General features: G+C 38.0%; 1 protein-coding gene across 3 annotated transcripts in view; it reads left to right on the top strand.

Moving 5' to 3' along the window:
* Window positions 1-22: 22 nt before the first annotated feature.
* Window positions 23-19,873, top strand: part of THAP12 (THAP domain containing 12) — a 28,446-nt gene continuing 8,595 nt past the window's right edge. Inside the window, exons 1-4 of one of the 3 annotated variants that reach the window (XM_059188527.1) lie at window positions 23-453; window positions 10,105-10,225; window positions 13,583-13,690; window positions 17,972-18,008. In XM_059188527.1, coding sequence (XP_059044510.1) covers window positions 365-453; window positions 10,105-10,225; window positions 13,583-13,690; window positions 17,972-18,008 — 355 coding nt within the window. In that variant the 5' untranslated portion in view covers window positions 23-364. Of the gene's footprint in view, window positions 454-10,104; window positions 10,226-13,582; window positions 13,691-17,971; window positions 18,009-19,873 lie in introns of those variants that run through there. The other 2 variants (XM_059188510.1, XM_059188521.1) reach the window with 2 other exon arrangements.

Raw genomic sequence — 19,873 nt, forward strand, 5'->3', positions numbered from 1 at the left:
GGAAAGGAGGGGGCGGGGGAGGAAGGCTGAAGGAAGAGAGGGCACCCCCGGGCGCCAGGGTGCATTGTGGGAAGGAGGCGGCAGCGTCCCGGGCGGGCGGGAGGTGCACCAGCGGCAGCGGCGGCGGCGGCGGTAAATCCTCCCGGCCACTCACAGCACTGTGGAGCCGAGTCCCCAGCCCGGCCTCGGACCGCGGCGCCCCTCCTGCCCCTCGCGGCTTCTCGCCCGCCGCCCCTCCCCCCGGCGCGCAGGCCTTGCCGAGCCGGCCGGCCGGCCTGGCTCCCCTCCCCGGCCCCGACGGGCGGGCGGGCTGCCCTGAGGAGGCGGGGAGGGGAGGGCTGGGCCGGCCGGCGGGTGGGCTACGATGCCGAACTTCTGCGCTGCCCCCAACTGCACGAGGAAGAGCACGCAGTCGGACCTGGCCTTCTTCAGGTTCCCGCGGGATCCGGCCAGGTAAGCGGCGGGCGCGGAGCCGGCGGCCCGGGCCCACCTTCGCGGGGCGCGCTGCGCGTTGCCAACCGCCGGCTCCGGGGCTGCGTGGGGAGTGGGCCATGGTCGTCGACCCCAGCCTCGGCCGCAGGTGGGGAACGGGCCTGGAGCAGCGGGCCGGCGGGCGTCCGGGGACCTGGGAGCGCGTGAGCCTGCGGGGGCTCGGCGCGGCAGGCACCACCCGAAGGAAGAGGCTACCGGGGCCGCGCGCAGGCGGGATGAGCGGGGTTCTCGCCCTGGTTAGGTTGCTTGGGTGACCTCGGGCAGGTCGCTTTTCGCTCTAGGCTTTAGTTTCCTTAGCTGTCAAAAGAGGGACTTGGATTTTATAGTTGGGGTCACCAGGGCCCGCCCTTCTCCTTGCCATTATCCCCGAGAGCAGTGTTTCTTTTTGGAGTCCGGTCACCTTCTTTGATCTTGTCAGGTCACAATTATTTCCTCCGGCGGATTTGATCCTGGTTCAAATTCTGGCTCTGACCGTTACTCATTGTCTCATTTGGTTATCCTGGGGATGGTTATCCTGGGGATAAGGGAGGGTAGGGTTGGGGGGCGGGGTACGCCTGTGGGCGTGGGAATGGGTATTGAAATGTCTTGCTTGAGGTAACTCACACTTTCTGACTTATATTTAAAGAATGATGGAGAAGGGACTGTGAAAGTCTGAAGAATTTTCCTTGGCCTCTCTTCTTGATTCGTTCATTTCGAACCAACACTTAACTGTGTGCCCAGCACTAGTGTTAGGTGTTGGAAATTCAGATGTGAGTGAGACAGTGTTGCTGCCTGCAGAAACCTCACAGTCTGTTAAGGAGACAGATATAGAAGAAGGCGATTATAATACAGCATTCTATTTATTAGTTCCAAAAATATTTATTGAAGGCCTACTATGTGGTAGGCTTTGCTCTGAGCAATGGAAGTGTACAGATGAACTAATCAGAGCCCCTGCTCTCTTGAAGTTGACATTCCAGTGGAGGAACATAGACAAATAAATATGTATGTACAGTATGTCGTATGGTGATAAATACTTTGAAGAAAGGACAAATGTTGGGGCATAGAATAAGGAGTAGCAGAGGAGGCACAATTGTTATTTTAAAATAGGTGATCAGAGAAGGCCTCACTAAGAAGGTGAATTTGAGGAAAGACCAGAAGTAGCTGAGCAGGCCAGCTATGGAGATATCTAGGGGAAGAGCATTCTGGTCTGTGGAAACAGTAAATGCAAAGTTAGGGCATGCATGTAACAGGTACAGCCAAAAGTCCATGGACAGTAGAGCTGGTTTAAGGAAGGAGAGAGGGGGGAAAAAATGAGACCAGTGAAGTGTGTGTTTGTATGGAAGGGGCAAATTGTGTGAGACATTATAGGCAATGTAAAGCACTATGGTCTTTATTCTGATTGAGACAGGAAGTCCTCCAAGGGTTTAGAGAAGGGAGACTATACTTTAAAGATTTTATTTATTTACTAGAGAGAGAGATCACAAGTAGGCAGAGAGAGAGAAAAGGGAACAGGCTGCCAGCTGAGCAGAGAGCCGGATGCGGGACTCCATCCCAGGTCTCTGGGATCATGACCTGAGCCGAAGGCAGAGGCTTTAACCCACTGAACCACCCAGGCGCCGGAGACTATATTTTAAATAGGATTACTGGCTGCTTGTTAGATTGTAGGGAAGCAAAGGTGAGAGCAGGAAGACCAGGTTAAAGGCAATTGCAGTAATCCAGGTTAGTAGAGGAGGAGGTGGTAAACTGCTGGCGTTTGAGACCGATTTTGAAGGTGAAGCCAACAGGATTTGTTAATGGTTTAGATGTAGGTTGTAAGAGAAAAAGGGAAGTCAAGAATAATCCTAAGATTTTTTTAACATGAGTATTTACTGAGCTATGGAAGTCTGGGGGGAGCAGGTTTGGTGGAGACATTCAAAGTTTGGTCTAGGACATGTGAAGTTTGAAGAGCTTAATAAATGTTTAGGAATATCCAGAAATGAACTTAAATGGCCCATAAGATCAGTAACCTAAATATTTTAGAGCTAAAACCATAAAAAGATAGTCTGGAATTTAGAGACTTTCAGACTAGATACTGTAAATATGGGTGTTCTCAGTTTATAGAGGGTATTTAATGTCATGCTTCGGGGTAAGTAAAGTGGAATGGGTCTGAGAATTGAGCCCTGGGGCATTCCTGGTGTTTAAAGTTCAGGGTGGTGAGGATGAACTACTTTGGAAGACTGAGGAATATCTAGATGTTGGGTACCAAGGGAACAGAGAAGGGGAATATCTGAATCTGACTGGGCCTTACCCCATTAAGCATTATCTTCCTTTTACCCAAATTTTAGCCGAAGGGCAATCTTGAGAGTATATTTCACTTTCATTATAAGGGCAACATTAGTTGATACTGGACCACAGGTTATTTGTGTCTGTATACTGTAGCAAATGCTCTTTTCATTACACTCCTTAGAGGGGAGGGAGTATGATCTATAGGAGTGTACAGTCTCAAATTTGGAAGGAATTTTTAGATCTAGTGCATTCTATCCCCTTTGAGAATCTAACATAAGGACCTTACTTGAGAAAAGACAGAGACACAATTTTGCATTCCACTGTCAAGGTATTTATGGACCCTTTAGGGCCCTGTGCATTCCTGACAGGTGGGCCTTTGCTGAAACACCTCCAAGGACTGTTCTCTGCTTTGTAAAGGGATGCTTCAAGATTTTGGACACCTTTAGCTATTGTTTCTTCCTTGTATTGAGTGGGAATACGCCTCCCTATAATTTATGCTTTGGAGGTCCTAGTTTTGTTCCTACAGTCACACTGAGCAAATCTGTGCCATTTTCTATGTCAGACTGCTTTGAATATTTCGAGACTAAATTAAGAACTTTTCTTAATTTTTTAAAAATATTTTTATTGAGATAAAATTCACATACCATACAATTCACCCATTTAAAATGTGTATTAAATGCATTTTAATATATGTTATACAGTATTAATGTATATTGTTTAATATACATTATTTTTAAACATTTTATTAAGATATATAACATAAAATTTGTCATTTTAACCATTTTTAAGGGTATAATTCAGTGGCATTAATTACATTCACAGGGTTGTGCAGCCATTACCACTACCCATTTCAAAAGTTTTTTCATTACCCCAAGCAAGCAGTAACTCTTTCCCTACCCCCTACCCTGCTCCATCTGCTTTCAGTCTCCATGAATTTGTGTGTTCTGTGTACGTCATGAAAATGGAATCATACAGTTGTCCTTTATGTCTGGTTTATTTTAGTTAACATAATATCTTCAAGATCCTATTTTATCCAGACCAAATCTTCTCATACTAAGGATTCCAGATTCTTCGGTTTTTGACAGTTTCTTCTTTCCTGTGCCCAGAATTAATTATAATAAATAAGTAGTTTTCAGAAGTGTGCATTGAATTAATGATAGTATTTTTAGGGTTATTAATTATAATTAGTTTTTCTTTTTCTGTAAATGAGTTGTAGGGAAGGTTGATAAAAGGTGACATTGCCAACCTGTCCTTGAAAAGTTAACTAATATTGTTAACTAAAAATATAGTATATTTAATGTTATTAAATAGTATATTTCTTTTTGTTTTATTTGTAAATTTCGTGGATGCTTTTATAAAGAGCTATTTGAAGTAATTTAAAATTCAAAAGTGTAGTTAATAAAGGGCACAGTGCAGAATTTCCCAAATTACAGTACCTTTTATTGGTTCAGAAAAAGTGGCATTAATGGGCTTTTTATTTTTTTATTTTAATTTTAGTGTTTTTTTAATTGAAGCATAGTTGACAATGTTCAGCATTAGTTTCAGATGTACAGTATAGTGATTCTGTAAGTCTATACATTATGTAGTTTCACCACAAGTGTAGCTACCACCTGTCCCCATATAGTCCTGTTATAGTAATCCTGACTGTATTCCCTATGCTGTGCCTTTTATCCCCATTACATAGTCTTTCTTTTTTTTTTTAAACTATAAAATAATTGAATTGACTTACTTTAGGACAATGGTAGAGACATCATAGATTACCTAAAATTAAAGTTAAAAGAAAAAAAAAACCTGCCTAAAACTGGATCACCCGAGGATGGCTTGATTAATGCCAAGGCTTGGCAGGAACCTAGGAGCAGCTCATAGTAGAGCTCATACCCAGATGAGGTGAAGGTACAAGTAAAGCTAATGAACTGCTCCTATTAGAGTGAGTTGGGCAACTGAATCCCTCTTCTTCCTTCTCAGGCAATTAGTTCTAACTCACCCCTAAGGTGGTGAGGTCTTCCAAGGTTCTTTTGGCAATAATCAAAGTAAATTGAGAATTGATGTACTTTGCCTTGTAAAATGCAAAACCGTGGTTTTTTGGGGCACTCATGAGGGTCCCCCAAGACTTTCAAGGAGTCCACAGGGTAAAAACTGACATTATTTGCCTTTTTCATGCTCATTCTTTCAGGAGTGTGCACTGAAGTTTCTGAGGAGGTCCATAACATGGTAACATCATTGCTCTGAAAAGTTGTCTGTTATATTTTCTAAAATTTCCTAAGTATGATTATACAGATGCCAGTGTATGGTAGACATTTTCTCAGAAATGAATAGAAGCCTGCCACTTCAAGGGAAACAATGGGCATTCAAGCAAAAATTAGGATTTTGGAAAATTTAAATGCACCACTTTGAGCTTGACAACTCTCTAAGACTTTTCTGTTGAGATTGATGGTGATATTGAAAAACGTGATTTTTAAAATAAATTGTATAAGGGTGGTTTGCATAACTGGCTGAACTGATATTTTCCAAATTGGTCAATTCATAATTTCACAAAGATATGCACAGATAAAAGCCCTATTCAGGGGCGCCTGGGTGGCTCAGTGGTTTAAAGCCTCTGCCTTAGGCTGAGGTCATGATCCCAGAGTCTTGGGATCTAGCCCCGGCATCACAGGCTCTCTGCTCAGCAGGGAGCCTGCTTCCCTTCCTCTCTCTGTTCCTGCCTCTCTGCCTACTTGTGATCTCTGTCTGTCAAATAAATAATAAAATCTTTAAAAAATAAAACCCTATTCAAAGTATAAGATACACCAAGAGATTTCAGTGTAATAGAGTGAGAAATTTCATTGGTCTGGTGTCAGATTACATATCACAACTCATCTTTAAGAAACTACCACTTGTGGAGTTTTTGTGTAGTATTAAAGAATATCCATAGTAATGTGGGTAAGAGAGGAATATTTTAATTACCTTTTTAACTACATAGCAGTGTGAGGCCAGATTTTCTTTATATACTTTAACCAAAATCACATATGGCAACAGATAAAATACAAATGCAGATGTGAGAATCTAGCATTAACGAGATTTGCGAAGATGGAAAACAGTGCCATTTTTCATAAAATTATTTTTTTGTTTTGGAAAATGCAGTTATTTTTTCATTAAAATACTACCTATATTAACATATAATGGGATTGCAAGTTTTAATGAATTAATAACTATTTTTAAAGTGTATTTGGTTTTATAGATGATAAATATTGATATAGTGATAAATATAAACAAAAGCTCTTTGGGTCCTCAATAAGAGGGTAAAAAGACTGTGAAGTTTGAGAATCATATCTATAAAATATCTTAAAATGTTTTCATATCTCATTTAATCCTCCAACAAATGCTGTGAGTTGTAATGATAATACTTCTTACAGAATACTTAATATTCTATGTGCCAGGCAGTATTCTATGTATTTTATGTACATTATTTCATTTAACCCTTGCAATAGGTTTTGAGATAGTCCCTGCTTTTCAGATGACCAAAGGAGGCACAGAGAAATTAAGTCATGTGTTCAAAGTTCCACAGAAACATCTGAGACCCCAAGAATATAATAAAATATGTAATATTACTGAAACCTATTTGACCATGAAACTTTTTTTATTTTAATGGAACAGTTGACTAGAGTTTCTTAAAATATGTTTTGGAAATGCTGCAAGTAGGAGACCATCAAAGGGAAAAATACACAAAAAGGCTGAATGATACTGAAAGGGTGATTAAAATGAGGATAGAGAGTGACCATTGGATTTGGCAGGATTGAAATAATTCATACACTTGAGCAATTTCCGTGGAAAAGAGAAGAAGTAGAACCCTCCTTGGAATTGATTGAGGAAAAAATGTGAGACAAAGTGGAGACTGTGAAAATGGGCTCTAGTTTTGCTTTGCAGAAGATCCAGGTTAATGGAATTTTTTAGATGGGAGATATTAGGGCACGTTTATACTGATGGTAATAATATAGATAAGGATGTTGAGAGACCATATACAGAGAGAAAGGGGAGTGCTTCCTAAGTGTGCGTATACATAGTTCTACATATATGTATACACACCTGAATCAGGAAAAGTTTCCTTCAAGAAATGATATTTGAGGGGCACCTGGGTGATTCAGTCTTTTAAGTGTCTGCCTTCAGCTCAGGTCATTGATCCCAGGGTCCTGGGGTTGAGACCTGTGAGTCCCATGTTGGGTTCCCTGCTCAGTGGGGAGTCTGCTTCTCTTTCCCCAACTTGTGTTCTCCCATGTGTGTGCTCGCTCTCTCTTTTTTTCTCTCTCTCTCTCATAAATAAAATCTTAAAAAATAAAAAACAAAACGTTTACTCTGCAGTGTGGAGAAAGGGTTAGGGAAAGGCAAAAGACCAGTTTGGAAGTTACATGGATTCAGAGAATCATTTCACCCTGCTAAGGGAAAAGGCTACAGAGTCTGGGAGTACAGGGCGCAGAATAATGAGAGGGAGAGCTAGGAAAGGGGAGACAATGGTCAATTTGAGAGATAATTATGTATATTCTTAAAAGCATTTAAGTATATATACACACGTGTGTATACATACATGTACATACATATGTAAAAAGCTTATCATATAATTTTTATGACTTTATTGATATAAAATGTATATATGCAAGACCATCACAAATCATAAGGGTTGCATGGCTTATTGGATTTTCAGGGTGACCTGTCCATGAAGCTTTCGCCCAGATTTAGAAAAAAAAAATAGTCTATTACTAATATCCAAACTCCCACTCCCTCAAGGCTTTCTCAGTCATTATACCACTATCCCTAGTGAGAGTCATTGACCTACTGGATACAATCAGATAAGTTGGTTATTGAGAATGAGGGACAGAGTGAGGGAATCTTTTATTGATACATGACATACATAGAAAAGATTATAAAGTCAGTAGTCTAGAACTTGATGAATTTTTGTAAAATGAATACCCAGGTAATGTTTGAGATATAGAACATATTTCCACCCAGAAAAGCCCATTAGAGATCCAGTGCCCCCCCCTTTTTAAAAAAAGATTTTATTTATTTATTTGACAGAGACAGTGAGAGCAAGAACACAAGCAGGGGGAGTGGAAGAGGGAGAAGCAGGCTTCCTACCAAGCATGGAGCCCGATGTGGGGCTCTATCCCAGGACCCTGGGATCATGACCTGAGCGGAAGGCAGAGGAAGGCAGACACTTAACGACTGAGCCACCCAGGCGCTCCTGGTGCCCAAAGTTTTTATTACAAGGTAGTCACACAGACACTCTCTGTCAAGGGTATATTAAAATTCTAGAGTCCCAGAAGGAAGGCAGATGTTCAGTATAAAAATATTGTTAAAAAAAATAAATCATGTTGTTTCCACAGTCCTAAATACAATGAGCCACCTTACCAGTTAGGGAAAGTTTTATGTCAGTGTAGGGAACTATTTATTAACCAAATTTCTTCCAGGCACCAGCCAAAAGGCTGTCTTTATGAGCGGGCCTTTCCTAAGGATAGCAATCTCAGATCTCCTATATTAATTAACTTTTTTTCTGCATAATCACCATAGATGAGTTTTGCATATTTTTTTATGACATCTAATTTCTCTCTCTCTTTTTAATTTTTTTAAGTTTATTTAGGTAATCTCTATACCCAATATGGGGCTTGAACTCATAAATCAATTTGAGGGGAATTGATACCTTTAGAATTCCATATACCAATCCATGAACTTGTATATCCCTCATTGAAGTTATTTAAAATCTTTTTCAGTTAGAGGGTCTTGCACATCTTTCACTAGATTTACTTCTAGGTATTGATATGGCAGACACAGATGTAGCTTTTCCTGCTATCTGCCCGACCTATCCTTGACTGAATCTGAATGCTTGTCGTTTCAGGAGTCTGTCTCAACTTAGTTCAGAGATAATACAGACAGTAGTATTCTGTATGGAAGGTCTTCAGAGATCTAAGAATTAAAAAACAAACAGCTGTAGCAGTTTGGCAAATTATTTTTTAGTGAGGCAGTTTCTGTGCTAAATATTTAGATGTTGAAACATGAAATGTTTATGAAATCATATTGCACAACCGTGTAAAAATATTAAAATATGGACATCTTAGGTATCATTACTGTGCAGTAACACTTCTTGGCTGAATGAAATGCTGTGCAGTTTAGGTGTGGTTTTAGTTTCAGTTAGATAATCAACATTTCACTATGGTTTTACATATTGAGAGTAGAGGGAATTAAGTGTCAGAGTGTGTATGTGTGGAGGGGTGAGCTGTAATATTAAGACATAATATACTATAATGTGATTATAAAATAAACCATGTTTTCAAATTTTTTTTTAAGATTTTATTTATTTATTTGACAGAGAGAGACACAGCGAGAGAGGAAACACAAGCAGGGAGAGTGGGAGAGGGAGAAGCAGGGAGCCCAATGCTGGGCTTGATCCCAGGACTCTGGGATCATGACCTGACTTGAAGGCAGACACTTAATGATTGAGCCACCCAGGCCCCCCATGTTTTCAAATTTGTGACTATGACAGCATTTTTATTCCTAGAAACTTGAGGAATGAAGGAAAGAAAGATTAGTTGTGAGCTTTAGCAAATTACTTAACATTTCTATGCCTTCATTTCTTCATCTACATACAGGGTATAATGTACCCCTTTTGTAAAGGACTTAAAACAGTGTCTGGCTTATAGCAAGTGCTTAGTGTGCATTGTAATCATTGTTGTTGTCATTATTATTATTTGTTTTTCTGCAGATTTGTAAACACCAAAAGGGCATGGACTTTGTCTTGTTCACTATCTTCAACACCTTCTGTGTACTAGATTGTGTAGAATCCCTGTAGTCATGGAGCTTGCCAATCTAATCTTGTACATATTGTAGAGAATAAATCATGTTCATAATAAGGCAAAGAAACACAGGCCATCATGCTCCTGGAAGAAACTCTAAATGATTTATAGAACATCTATTTGCTAATTTTTTGCAATGACAGTGTTGTCTCTTATCCTTGTTTAAGTTGAAATCCTGAGGGAAATGTTAGGCCATTGGTTCTCGTGGTTGTGCAGGTTTTTGGTTGAACTGTTGATAATTAAGTCCTCTCTGGTGCAAGGATGTCCTGGGAATTGAAAGGCTCAGATTTAAGTTCTAGTTTTACTGCTGATTTTGTACAGGATTCTGAGCAAGTTACTTCTTAAGCTTGTTTATAATTGAATGTACTAAATGATTTCTAAGGTTTCTTTTAGCTCTCATTTTGTTATCAGTCAGCTTCTCCAAATTATGTTCTGCAGAGAAAGAGGAGCAGGAATCCCTTGTCTATAATATATCTTTGCCTTATAGCTGAATGCTGAAATATAAACATTGAACTCATATTTCATAATTGTATTTTGGTTTTATTTATAGATGCCAGAAGTGGGTGGAGAATTGTAGGAGAGCAGACTTAGAAGATAAAACGCCTGATCAACTAAATAAACATTATCGATTATGTGCCAAACACTTTGAGACCTCTATGATCTGTAGAACTGTAAGTAATAGAAGGGCTTGAGTTGTTTGTTTTCTCTCTCTCTCTCTCTCACTCAGTATCCGGCTGAAAATATAAATCTTTATTAATGTTGGGGTGTATCCTTGCACCCCACCTCTTTTTTTAAAGTCAAAGACAATTTCGGAGCTGATTGGTATCTATTGTGTTCTTTGAAACCTGAGATTTTTTTTAACCCCGCCTGTTTCTGATGCCCCATTCCTACTCACCAGAGGTTGCCACTTTTACTTTTCTTATGCAGCCTTCACAAAATTTTTGGTAATTATTAAAGTGTATGTTTAAGGTAGAGTTTGTGTTTTTACTTGGAGCATCTTCTCCAGAGCTTTTTTTATGAGTGAAATCTTCATTGAGAAATGGAGCTTTTTGTTTTCATGTTTTCATATGTACTGTTAGAACCCACCCTTATATTTTATGTTCAAATTACAATAAGAAGCAAATTACATATTTAATGTGAAAAATTTTTCCATCAGTATTTCTCAATTTCATATCAAGACCCGGATATCTCATCCTTAATAGTATTAACTATGTGAATTTGGCCATGTCACTTTCCCTTTCTGGGCCCCAAAATCTAATAAGGAGATTAAACCACATAATTCCTGAGATTTTAACATTTTTAACCCTCTGTGATTCTGTTGTTGCTATGAATTATTAGAGACACAAATAGGGCAGATTTGATTGAAATGAAGCAGACTTGAAACACTTTAAAAACTAGTTAGGAAGACAGTTTTGTTAAATAATATATTCTTGTTAGGTATAACTAATGTATCATCTCAGATATTGGGATAGACATAAACTTGATTTGAAGATACACTATATATTGTTGCGTAGCAATTTATTTTGATATTTTTTTCAGATACATTTTGCAGAGGCATCAGAAAACTAAAGAATGATTGGGTTATTTTATTTCTCAAAATTAATTGAAGCAGATACTTGTGAAGTCATTGGGAGGTGAGCCAATTCCGGTTCAACAGTTTAATCACAAATATTTGAGGGATATTTTTGCCTTGCTTTGTTAAGAGGGTAATAATGATCAACCAAAATAAGGGATTTCATATGTTTAAAAGGCAAACCATTTTTATGTTCTTGACATTAAGTAAAAATATCCCAAATTATTATTTTAAATATACAAGCCATATGCATTTTTATTTTAGTAATAAATATGGTCTCTTTATTAGACAATTCCAGTGAGATTAATGTGAGAAATGTAAAATTAATAGTTCACCCATATTGTTTAGTCAGAGCATAGACCAGAAAGATGAGCTATTTTTGCTTTTTAAATTTCCACATGATTCTTCAGTCTTAAATAAGTTAATGCAAGTACGAGAAGAAGTTCTTTCTACACATGTAGAAGAAGATACTGCTATTAAAAACTGGCTTATATGGCATAGATATCCAAATGTTTGAGGTTTGGTTTGATTAATTTGGCATTGAAGGTTTCATCACTAAACATTCATGGCTACTTCAACCAAAGCCAAATATTATCTTTAATGCTAGAGTAAGAGCATTGCTTTTTGCTCAAACCTTAGTTCAGCAGTTAAAGATTAAATCTTGATAATGAGTTAAAACTGTCATGCACATAAATTGAATATACCTCTTTTTGCATGTATACTTTTAAGTCAGTATTTATAAAAAGTAATGTGTTTTTAATTCATGTTGTTTTTTGGTCTGTAATATCTTTGCTTTATAGCAAATTAATTTGATGTAAATTTAAGAAATGCATTAGGAATGTTTTATCCCTCCTCTCCTTATTTAATAATTGGTAAGATATCCAGATTTGACTGTGTATGTTTGTATGTTGTGACATGTTTGCTAAGCAGGAAAGGTGAAATGTTTGGGGTATGGTATAGTTTCTGCTCCCTTCAGTGATTGTGTCCCTCATCAATCCGATTCAAAATTCCTGGTAGACTCAGGATAATTGGCTCAGCACTAGAAGTTGAGTACCATTAAGAAATAGATTTAAAAAAAAAAAAAAGGTTTTCTTCTTTGTGTTTTCCATGAGGCATGGGGTTGAAATGGAAAATATTGACTCTGAATAGAAGTACTTCCCAAATGTGTTTAACACTCTTTAGATAAAACCAGAGATAGGGTGTTCCCTTTAGTGATGTATTTTTTTCTTCATATCATCCTAACTTTCCTTCCCTTGGTGAAAAAAAAAATACAGTTGTTATTTTTCTTTGGCATATACTTTGAACATGCTTTAATAGTTAGCTTTGAAATAATCACTGCTCCCAAGAAAGCTTTTTGAAAATAAGAGTATGTTGTCTTTATCAGTGCAGACCTGTGAAGAAATTAAAGGCACTGTTTTTTTAGACTAGACTGCAGTTATTCATCTGTTACTCTTCCTGTTAATAAGCTTCTTGTCCCTACCTGACCTCTGGGTTGGCTGTTGAAGACTGTCAACATCCAGGTTATAGCCAGGTTGGATTAGGTTAACAGGAATTAGAATAGAGAATAGTCATCCTCCAGTGATAAGAATGTTAGAATTAGAAATTTAGAAATACCTAGTGTAGTGTTTGCAAAATCCAATTATGTATATCATAGTTATGATTGAATTCAAGTGGCATATGAGTCAATTTTTATTTTAGGAGTTTCACGTATGTGTTAAAAATATACGTAGCTCATCAAAATCATTATTTTATAGTTTGTATTGCCTAAGACAATGCTAACTTTAAAAATGAGTGGATTATGTAAAAGTGCAGATGATGGAATGCAAGCCTTATCATTAGTATGTGAATAATTTCGTTTTAGGAAATATTGGTCTAGTTTAATACTTGAAGAAACTGAGGTCCAGAAAGGGAAAGTATTTGACCAGGATCTTACAGTGAGTAACTGGTAGAATTTGGACTAGTTCCTGGGTCTCCTGGGTCTGACCCAGTCCAATATTATTTCACTGTACCTTGATGCTTTTCAGTAATAGTAGTGAAAGTGGAGTGAACAGCAGGTAAAGAAGGAAAAAATTACTAAGAATATACAAAGGATAGATTGAGAAACGTTTGTTCCTGCTATAGATTTGGTGGGCTCATGGAAGGGTAGAATAGATGAAGTCACTGGGAGGATGAATTAGAAGTATATATGCAAGATGAAAATACATTTAATTTTTTAATGCATACCATCAGTTCCATTATTATTATTATTTTTTTAATAGTAAGATTGCCAGAAGGGCAGATGCAAAAAGAGTTAGAAATAATAAGCTCTTCTGGATTGACATTGTCATTCTACAAGTCTCTGCACTTTAGAGCTGAAGTTGAAGGAGGACTGGGGAAGTCATTAACGTAGCATTTTCTTTATGTGTAATACATTCTTACAGACTGTCTCTGAGTTAACATTATTTTTCTTTTTCAGAGTCCTTATAGGACAGTTCTTCGAGATAATGCAATACCAACAATATTTGATCTTACCAGTCATTTGAACAATCCACATAGTAGACACAGAAAACGAATAAAAGAATTGGTATGTCAATGTAGTTTTGGCTTTCCCATGCCCCATAATATTATGAAGTCAAATATAGATGCATTCATGTTAAAATTGAACCCGTTAGTCTTTATTTCAAAGGTAGCACGGTGAGTACTGTGGTTATTGAAGTAGCATGGATGTGAGACAATTAGTTTAATACTTAAATTGGGAAGTCTTTTTCAAATTTAGCCTTTTCAAATTTAGCCTGTTGGTACTCATTGCCTTGGGCCAAAATATGCTGTCAATTACAGACCACTAGCACATTCCCTTCCTGGGGGCGGGGGTGTGGGGGAAATATTACCTTTTCTTTTATAGTAAGGAAGGTGGAGCTGGGGGGTATTTCCAGAATTCAGCACAAAGGGATAAAGAAAGGGAAGGTATAAAAGTTAGGACGTAGGGGGTGGGGGGGGTGCCTGGGTGGCTCAGTTGGTTAAGCGTCTATCTTTGGCTTAGGTCATGATCCCAGGGTCCTGGGATTGAGTCCTGTATCCGGTTCCCTGCTCAGCGGGGCATTTGCTTCTCCCTGTGCCTCTGCCTCTCCCCGCCCCCCCCCCCCCATGAATAAATATATGAAATCTTCAAAAAAGAATAAAAATTTAAAAAGTAAAAGTTAAGACATAGATACTTATGTAGAGGTTCTGTCACTATTAAGTACTGACAGAGTTAGAAAAAGCTTTTAGGGCGCCTGGGTGGCTCAGTGGGTTAAGCCGCTGCCTTCGGCTCGGGTCATGATCTCGGGGTCCTGGGATCGAGTCCCGCATCGGGCTCTCTGCTCAGCAGGGAAGCCTGCTTCCTCCTCTCTCTGCCTGCCTCTCTGCCTACTTGTGATCTCTCTCTGTCAAATAAATAAATAAAATCTTTAAAAAAAAAAAAAAAAAGCTTTTAAATCTCTGTATATGGCATCATTTATGCATGTTTTTATATTCCTTTGATACCCTTTAGTTCTAATGCTTGAAACCTATCTGGTTTTTTTTTTTGTTGACATTAGGTGAACAACATTAAATTACTGAGACTCCTCAGTCCATGACTTTCTGTCTTTGTTGCCACTGGCGAGACCCTTATTTTATTTTTTCTTCCTCCTTCTGGTATTACCATTCTCATTTCCTGTCTTTTTGGTATCCATGCTAGTGTATTTAATATTTGTCATTTCATTCTGCCTTCTGTGTGCTTTTTAAAAGACATATTTATCTAATATTCCTCATTTTTTCTGTTTCTATGTTTACCTTTCATATTTATATCTTTCATTGATTTGGAGTTTGTATGTCTTTATTACCATAGCTTTATAATATATCTTGCTTTCAAATACAGTGATTTCTTAACTCTTCTTTTTCAAAATTGTCTTAGCTATTTGTGGACCTTTATCCCTCCAGATGAATTTGAGAATTCTTTTTGTCAGGTTATAGAAATTGTATGGGGATTTTCATCATGAATGCTTTGAATTACCATCTTGGCAGTATTAATTAGTCCTGTCTAGAAACAGAAAAAAACAGCTATCAAGTAATAGCAGTTATTGACAAAACTAAATACTAGTTCTTTGAAAACACTATTAGAATACTTCAGGGGCACCTGGATAGTTCAGTTGGTTAAGCCTCTTTTTGGCTCAGGTCATGATTTTAGGGTCCTGGGATTGAGCCCTGATTCGGGCTCCCTGCTCAGTGAGGAGTCTGCATTTCCTTCTACCCCCTCCCACCTGCTCTGGCTCTGGCTTGTGCATTCTCAGATAAATAAATAAAATCTTTAAAATAAATTAAAAAATTTAAAAATACTTTTAGGAGTACACAAAGTAAAAAAATTAGAAAAAACTCAGGGTTTTTGCTGCAGTTCTTTAAAAGAGAACAATATGTACATTCTTCCTTAAATTACTTCCTAAATACACTATGGTTATTTTTGGTATAGATTATGTATTCTGGTTGAGATTGTTTATAGCAATTTTGAAGACCCCTTTTTACTAATCCTAATAATCCACCAAGTTTTCTGTGTGACTGATTGTATGTCATCCTCCAGATTTGCCTCTTCTTCCTATCCTCATAATTAAAATTTTTCTGTTGCCTGTGTTACTGTTGAGTCCAGACCCCTAAGAGTGCTGTATTGAACAATCCCAGGAATATCGCAGCTGGTACATTTGTGGCATTAAATGTGCCACTTGTTGTTGATATTGTTAAATAATTTTTATGAAGTTAAGGGAATTCCTTTTATTCCCTTTTTGTCCTCATGTTCAGAATTTTTATCATACCTTTGTTGAACTTAGCAAAAGATTTCACTGCATCTGTTAAGTAGAAAAGTTCACGATTTTTTTTAAAGCAGTGAACAACATTGATGGATTTTTTAATGTTGAACCATCTTTGCATTCCTGTGATGAACTGTAATTGATTGCAGTATATCTCTCTTCATTTGTTTGATTTAGTTAGTTAATGTTTTATTTAGGATTTTGCATTTATAATTTTAAGTGTTGTCCTCTGATTTTCGTGTTTTGTGCTCCTCTTACCCAGTTATGATGTCAAGGCTCTTATAAAATTAATTGCTAGGTTTCCTTTTTTTCCTCTTAATTTTTCTAGAGAAACTTAATGTAAGGTGTATATATATATACTGTCTGCTCTTGAAAGTTAAACCATAAAACAGAGGGCTTGGGGTAGGTGGGGGAATATTTTGATTGCCATTTTGATTTATTTATTGGTTTTCTCTTCTTGTGTTTCATTTGTTCTCAGGAGTTTATGAACTGCAGCTAGGATTTTGGAATGCTTGTTTTTTTCTGAACCTAAGATTATTTTAATAGTCTGCATAAAAATAGTGGTTAGTTTTATAAATGATATCCGCACTTGTGAGCTATTTTATTGGTTTCTTCTTGATTTGAGGGATTCACTTTTTAGCTCTTTTTCTGGCTTCTTGAATGTTTAGTTCATATTTATGTATATTCAAGCTGTAAATGTCTTAAGTGTGTTTTAGTTGTATCCCACAATTTTAGACATGTAGTGCTTTCATTGATTAGCCAGAAGTGTTTTGTAAATTCTCCTATTCCATTAACATAGGATTATTTTTGTCTTTGGTTTACAGGGTTTATTTTTTTAAAACCTTACTGTAATTTTTATTTGGAGTGTTATAATTAAATGATACAGAAGAGGATATGTACAGTCTGTGAAATACTGATTCTTTCTAGTTTTTGCATCTGTTATAGCTATTGAAGTCTGATGCCAGCCTGATTCTTGCTCCTTTTTAGATGATCTGCTTTTCTCCCTCAGTCTTTAGGTTTTTTTTCCTTATATTTGACATTTTGAATTTTTGCTAAACAGGGTCTCGATGGTTTTTTTAATTATCTGGATTTACATCTTTAAGTTCTGAGAAGTCCTCAGTTTTTATTTCTTCATACATTTCTTTCTTTCTATTTATTTATTTGTTTTTCTGGGACTTCTCTTAGATGAACACTGACACTCCACAACAGTCCTCCACATCAGCATTCTTCTTAGTAATATGTACCAGGGGTGAGATGCTCAGCAGCTTTCCCATTCTATAGCTATCATTTCTCCATATTCTATCCCTTGGGAACCTCAGATACCTTATTGCAGACATAGTCTTCCAGATCTGCCTGCCATCTTTGCAGTTGCAACTCACAGGTTAATGAGGGAATGTTCCAGATTGGCTAGCCTGTTGACATTTCTTGTTAGCAGTATAATGTTTCCATGCTGCCTAGCAGGTACCCTGCTAACTCTAGCTGCCACTGGTACTACTGTTTGTCTGCCCAAGAATAGTAGTGGGGTGGTTTGTGATTTCAGCATTATGGGGGGTTAGGGGGAGAGAAAAGGACACAACTGGGAAGTCCTTCCTCGGTGTACCCCTGTATGTATGTGCCACTTGCACTCTGTGCTGTGTGCATCCATTTCTCTTCCATTCTGCGCTGTGTTACTCTCTCCTTCCCAGGGATTGTTCGGATTGGATTGAGTAGGGAGCATGATTTGTGACCCTTTGGAAGGCCCATCCTGTACTTTCATGCCTTTTATTAGCCAGCAAACACTTGTAACTCAAAGTTATGATGATATAAATATAAAGTAAGTTAAACAATGTATTCTTTCCCCTCTAGTATTTTATTATGAGCTTGGAGTCATTAGTAAATTACACGTCTGGTTTTTCTGTCATCTCTGTTTGAAGGATGTTTTCCTATAAGGAATTTATGCTCTTGAAGGAATTAAATTTGAGTCAAGATATGCTTTTTACTTATGAGTCTATAGTGATGTGCTAGAGTTCAGTTTTCTTAAAGGTGTTGTTTTCTTTTTTCTTGTCATTTAGAGTGAAGATGAAATCAGGACACTGAAACAGAAAAAAAGTAAGTGATAGTGTTAATGACTCAACTTTTGAATGTCTTTTAAAAAGGCCTTGACCTGGTAAGGACAAATAATTATGTTTTATGTCCAAAACCTGCTGTGAGAATGATGTAAGTGTGTGGTAGGCATTTCCCATGGTCTGGAATTGTCTGTGAGACTAAAGTGTTAGCTTAGTTTCTTGATTGAGTGCTTTTGTGCCATACATTTTGCCTTCTCCCCACTAGGGCTGTGCTCTTGGTGTGGTAGGAGTGGCAGACACACAGTCAGAATGTCCCAGAATAGGGAAGGAGAGGCAGCAGGAAGGACAAGAGCAGAATCTGCGTCTACCCAATGTGTGGTGCATAATAAGTTCTTTCTCTTTTTTTTTTTTTCCTTAAAGATTTTATTTATTTATCCAACAGAGAGAGAGAGAGCACAAGCAGGTAGATCGACAGGCAGAGGCAGAGGGAGAAGCAGGTTCCCCACTGAGCAGGGAGACCGATACCAGGACTCTGGGATCATGACCTGAGCGAAAGGCAGATGCCTAACAACTGAGCCACCCAGGCGCCCTCATGATAAGTTCTTGATACATTTTTAAGGAGTAAATGCTATGGGAACACTTAACCTAATAGAGAATGGAAGTCAGAAGCCTTTCTGCAGGGTACTGATAGATGATCTCTGTCACCAAAAAATGAGGACCAGAAGTTGTTTTCGTTCTTGTCAGTGATTGCTATTATTCCTCCTTTCTCTGTCTCCTCCTACTACTGTGTTGCTGTTACTATTAATATAAGTCTTTATGTGTACTGTGTACCCAGTCTTTATTCTACGTGCTTTTCTTAATTGACTTAATTCCCACAGTAGTCCTGGGGAGAGGAGACCCTAGAGTCAGGCAAAGGAGTGAAGAATATTCTTTTTTTTTTTTTTAATTTTTTTTTAAAAGATTTTATTTCTTTATTTGACAGACAGAGATCATAATTAGGCAGAGAGAGAGGAGGAAGCAGGCTCCCCATGGAGCAGAGAGCCCGATAGGGGGCTCAATCCCAAGACCCTGAGATCATGACCTGAGCCGAAGGCCTCTGCCTTTAAACCACTGAGCCACCCAGGCGCCCCAGGAGTGAAGAATATTCTATACAGAAGTAGAGTGGCTTGAAACTGGGTGCCAGATTTGGGTGATTATACTCATTTTGTTGTTGGAGCTTCTAATGTCCCATGATTTTCAATCAGAAAATGAGCCTAGATGGGACCACAGGGTCCAGGACTTGCAAGGTTATATTTATGACAGTGGGCAGGGCACTCACCTCAGAGCCTCGGTTTTCCTATCCAAATCCAAAGATACTTCTAGTAGTCTAATATTAGCCTTAAAAATGGCCTGAATATAAAATAAATAAATAAATAAATAAAGTTTAAAAAATTGCCTGAATATACTTTATGTTTTATTGGCTTGTATCACTCTCCTCTTCCATATAAAAATGTAGCTTAATTTCATAGAAGCTGCATCAGCCTGGATCTTGGAGCCACACAGGCTTGGATTTGAATTTTATCTCCATCCTTCTAACCATATCGTGACCTTGGGCAGTTATTTACTTTCCTCATTTATCAAATGGTGTTGATAGCACCTGCCTGTAGAAGGAGTAAAGTGATACATATAAAATGCCAACACAGTGCCTCAGTAAATACTAGTTCTCTTTCTTTTCTTTTTTCTGAGGGCACAGACTGTTAGAGCTCTGTATATATTTTATGTCACATGCCTTGTTAAGTTTATAAGAAATCATTTCTCTCTTACAACATTTACTGTAGGATTAAAATATATCTGTAATACGGTTTTTGTCTCCTCTAGAGTGTGCCTTATTGTAATCTCTGTACTCTAGTCTGTGGTCCAGTATGTGCC

This window comes from Mustela lutreola, chromosome 1 (assembly GCF_030435805.1).
Source record: "Mustela lutreola isolate mMusLut2 chromosome 1, mMusLut2.pri, whole genome shotgun sequence".
Lineage (NCBI taxonomy): Eukaryota > Metazoa > Chordata > Mammalia > Carnivora > Mustelidae > Mustela > Mustela lutreola.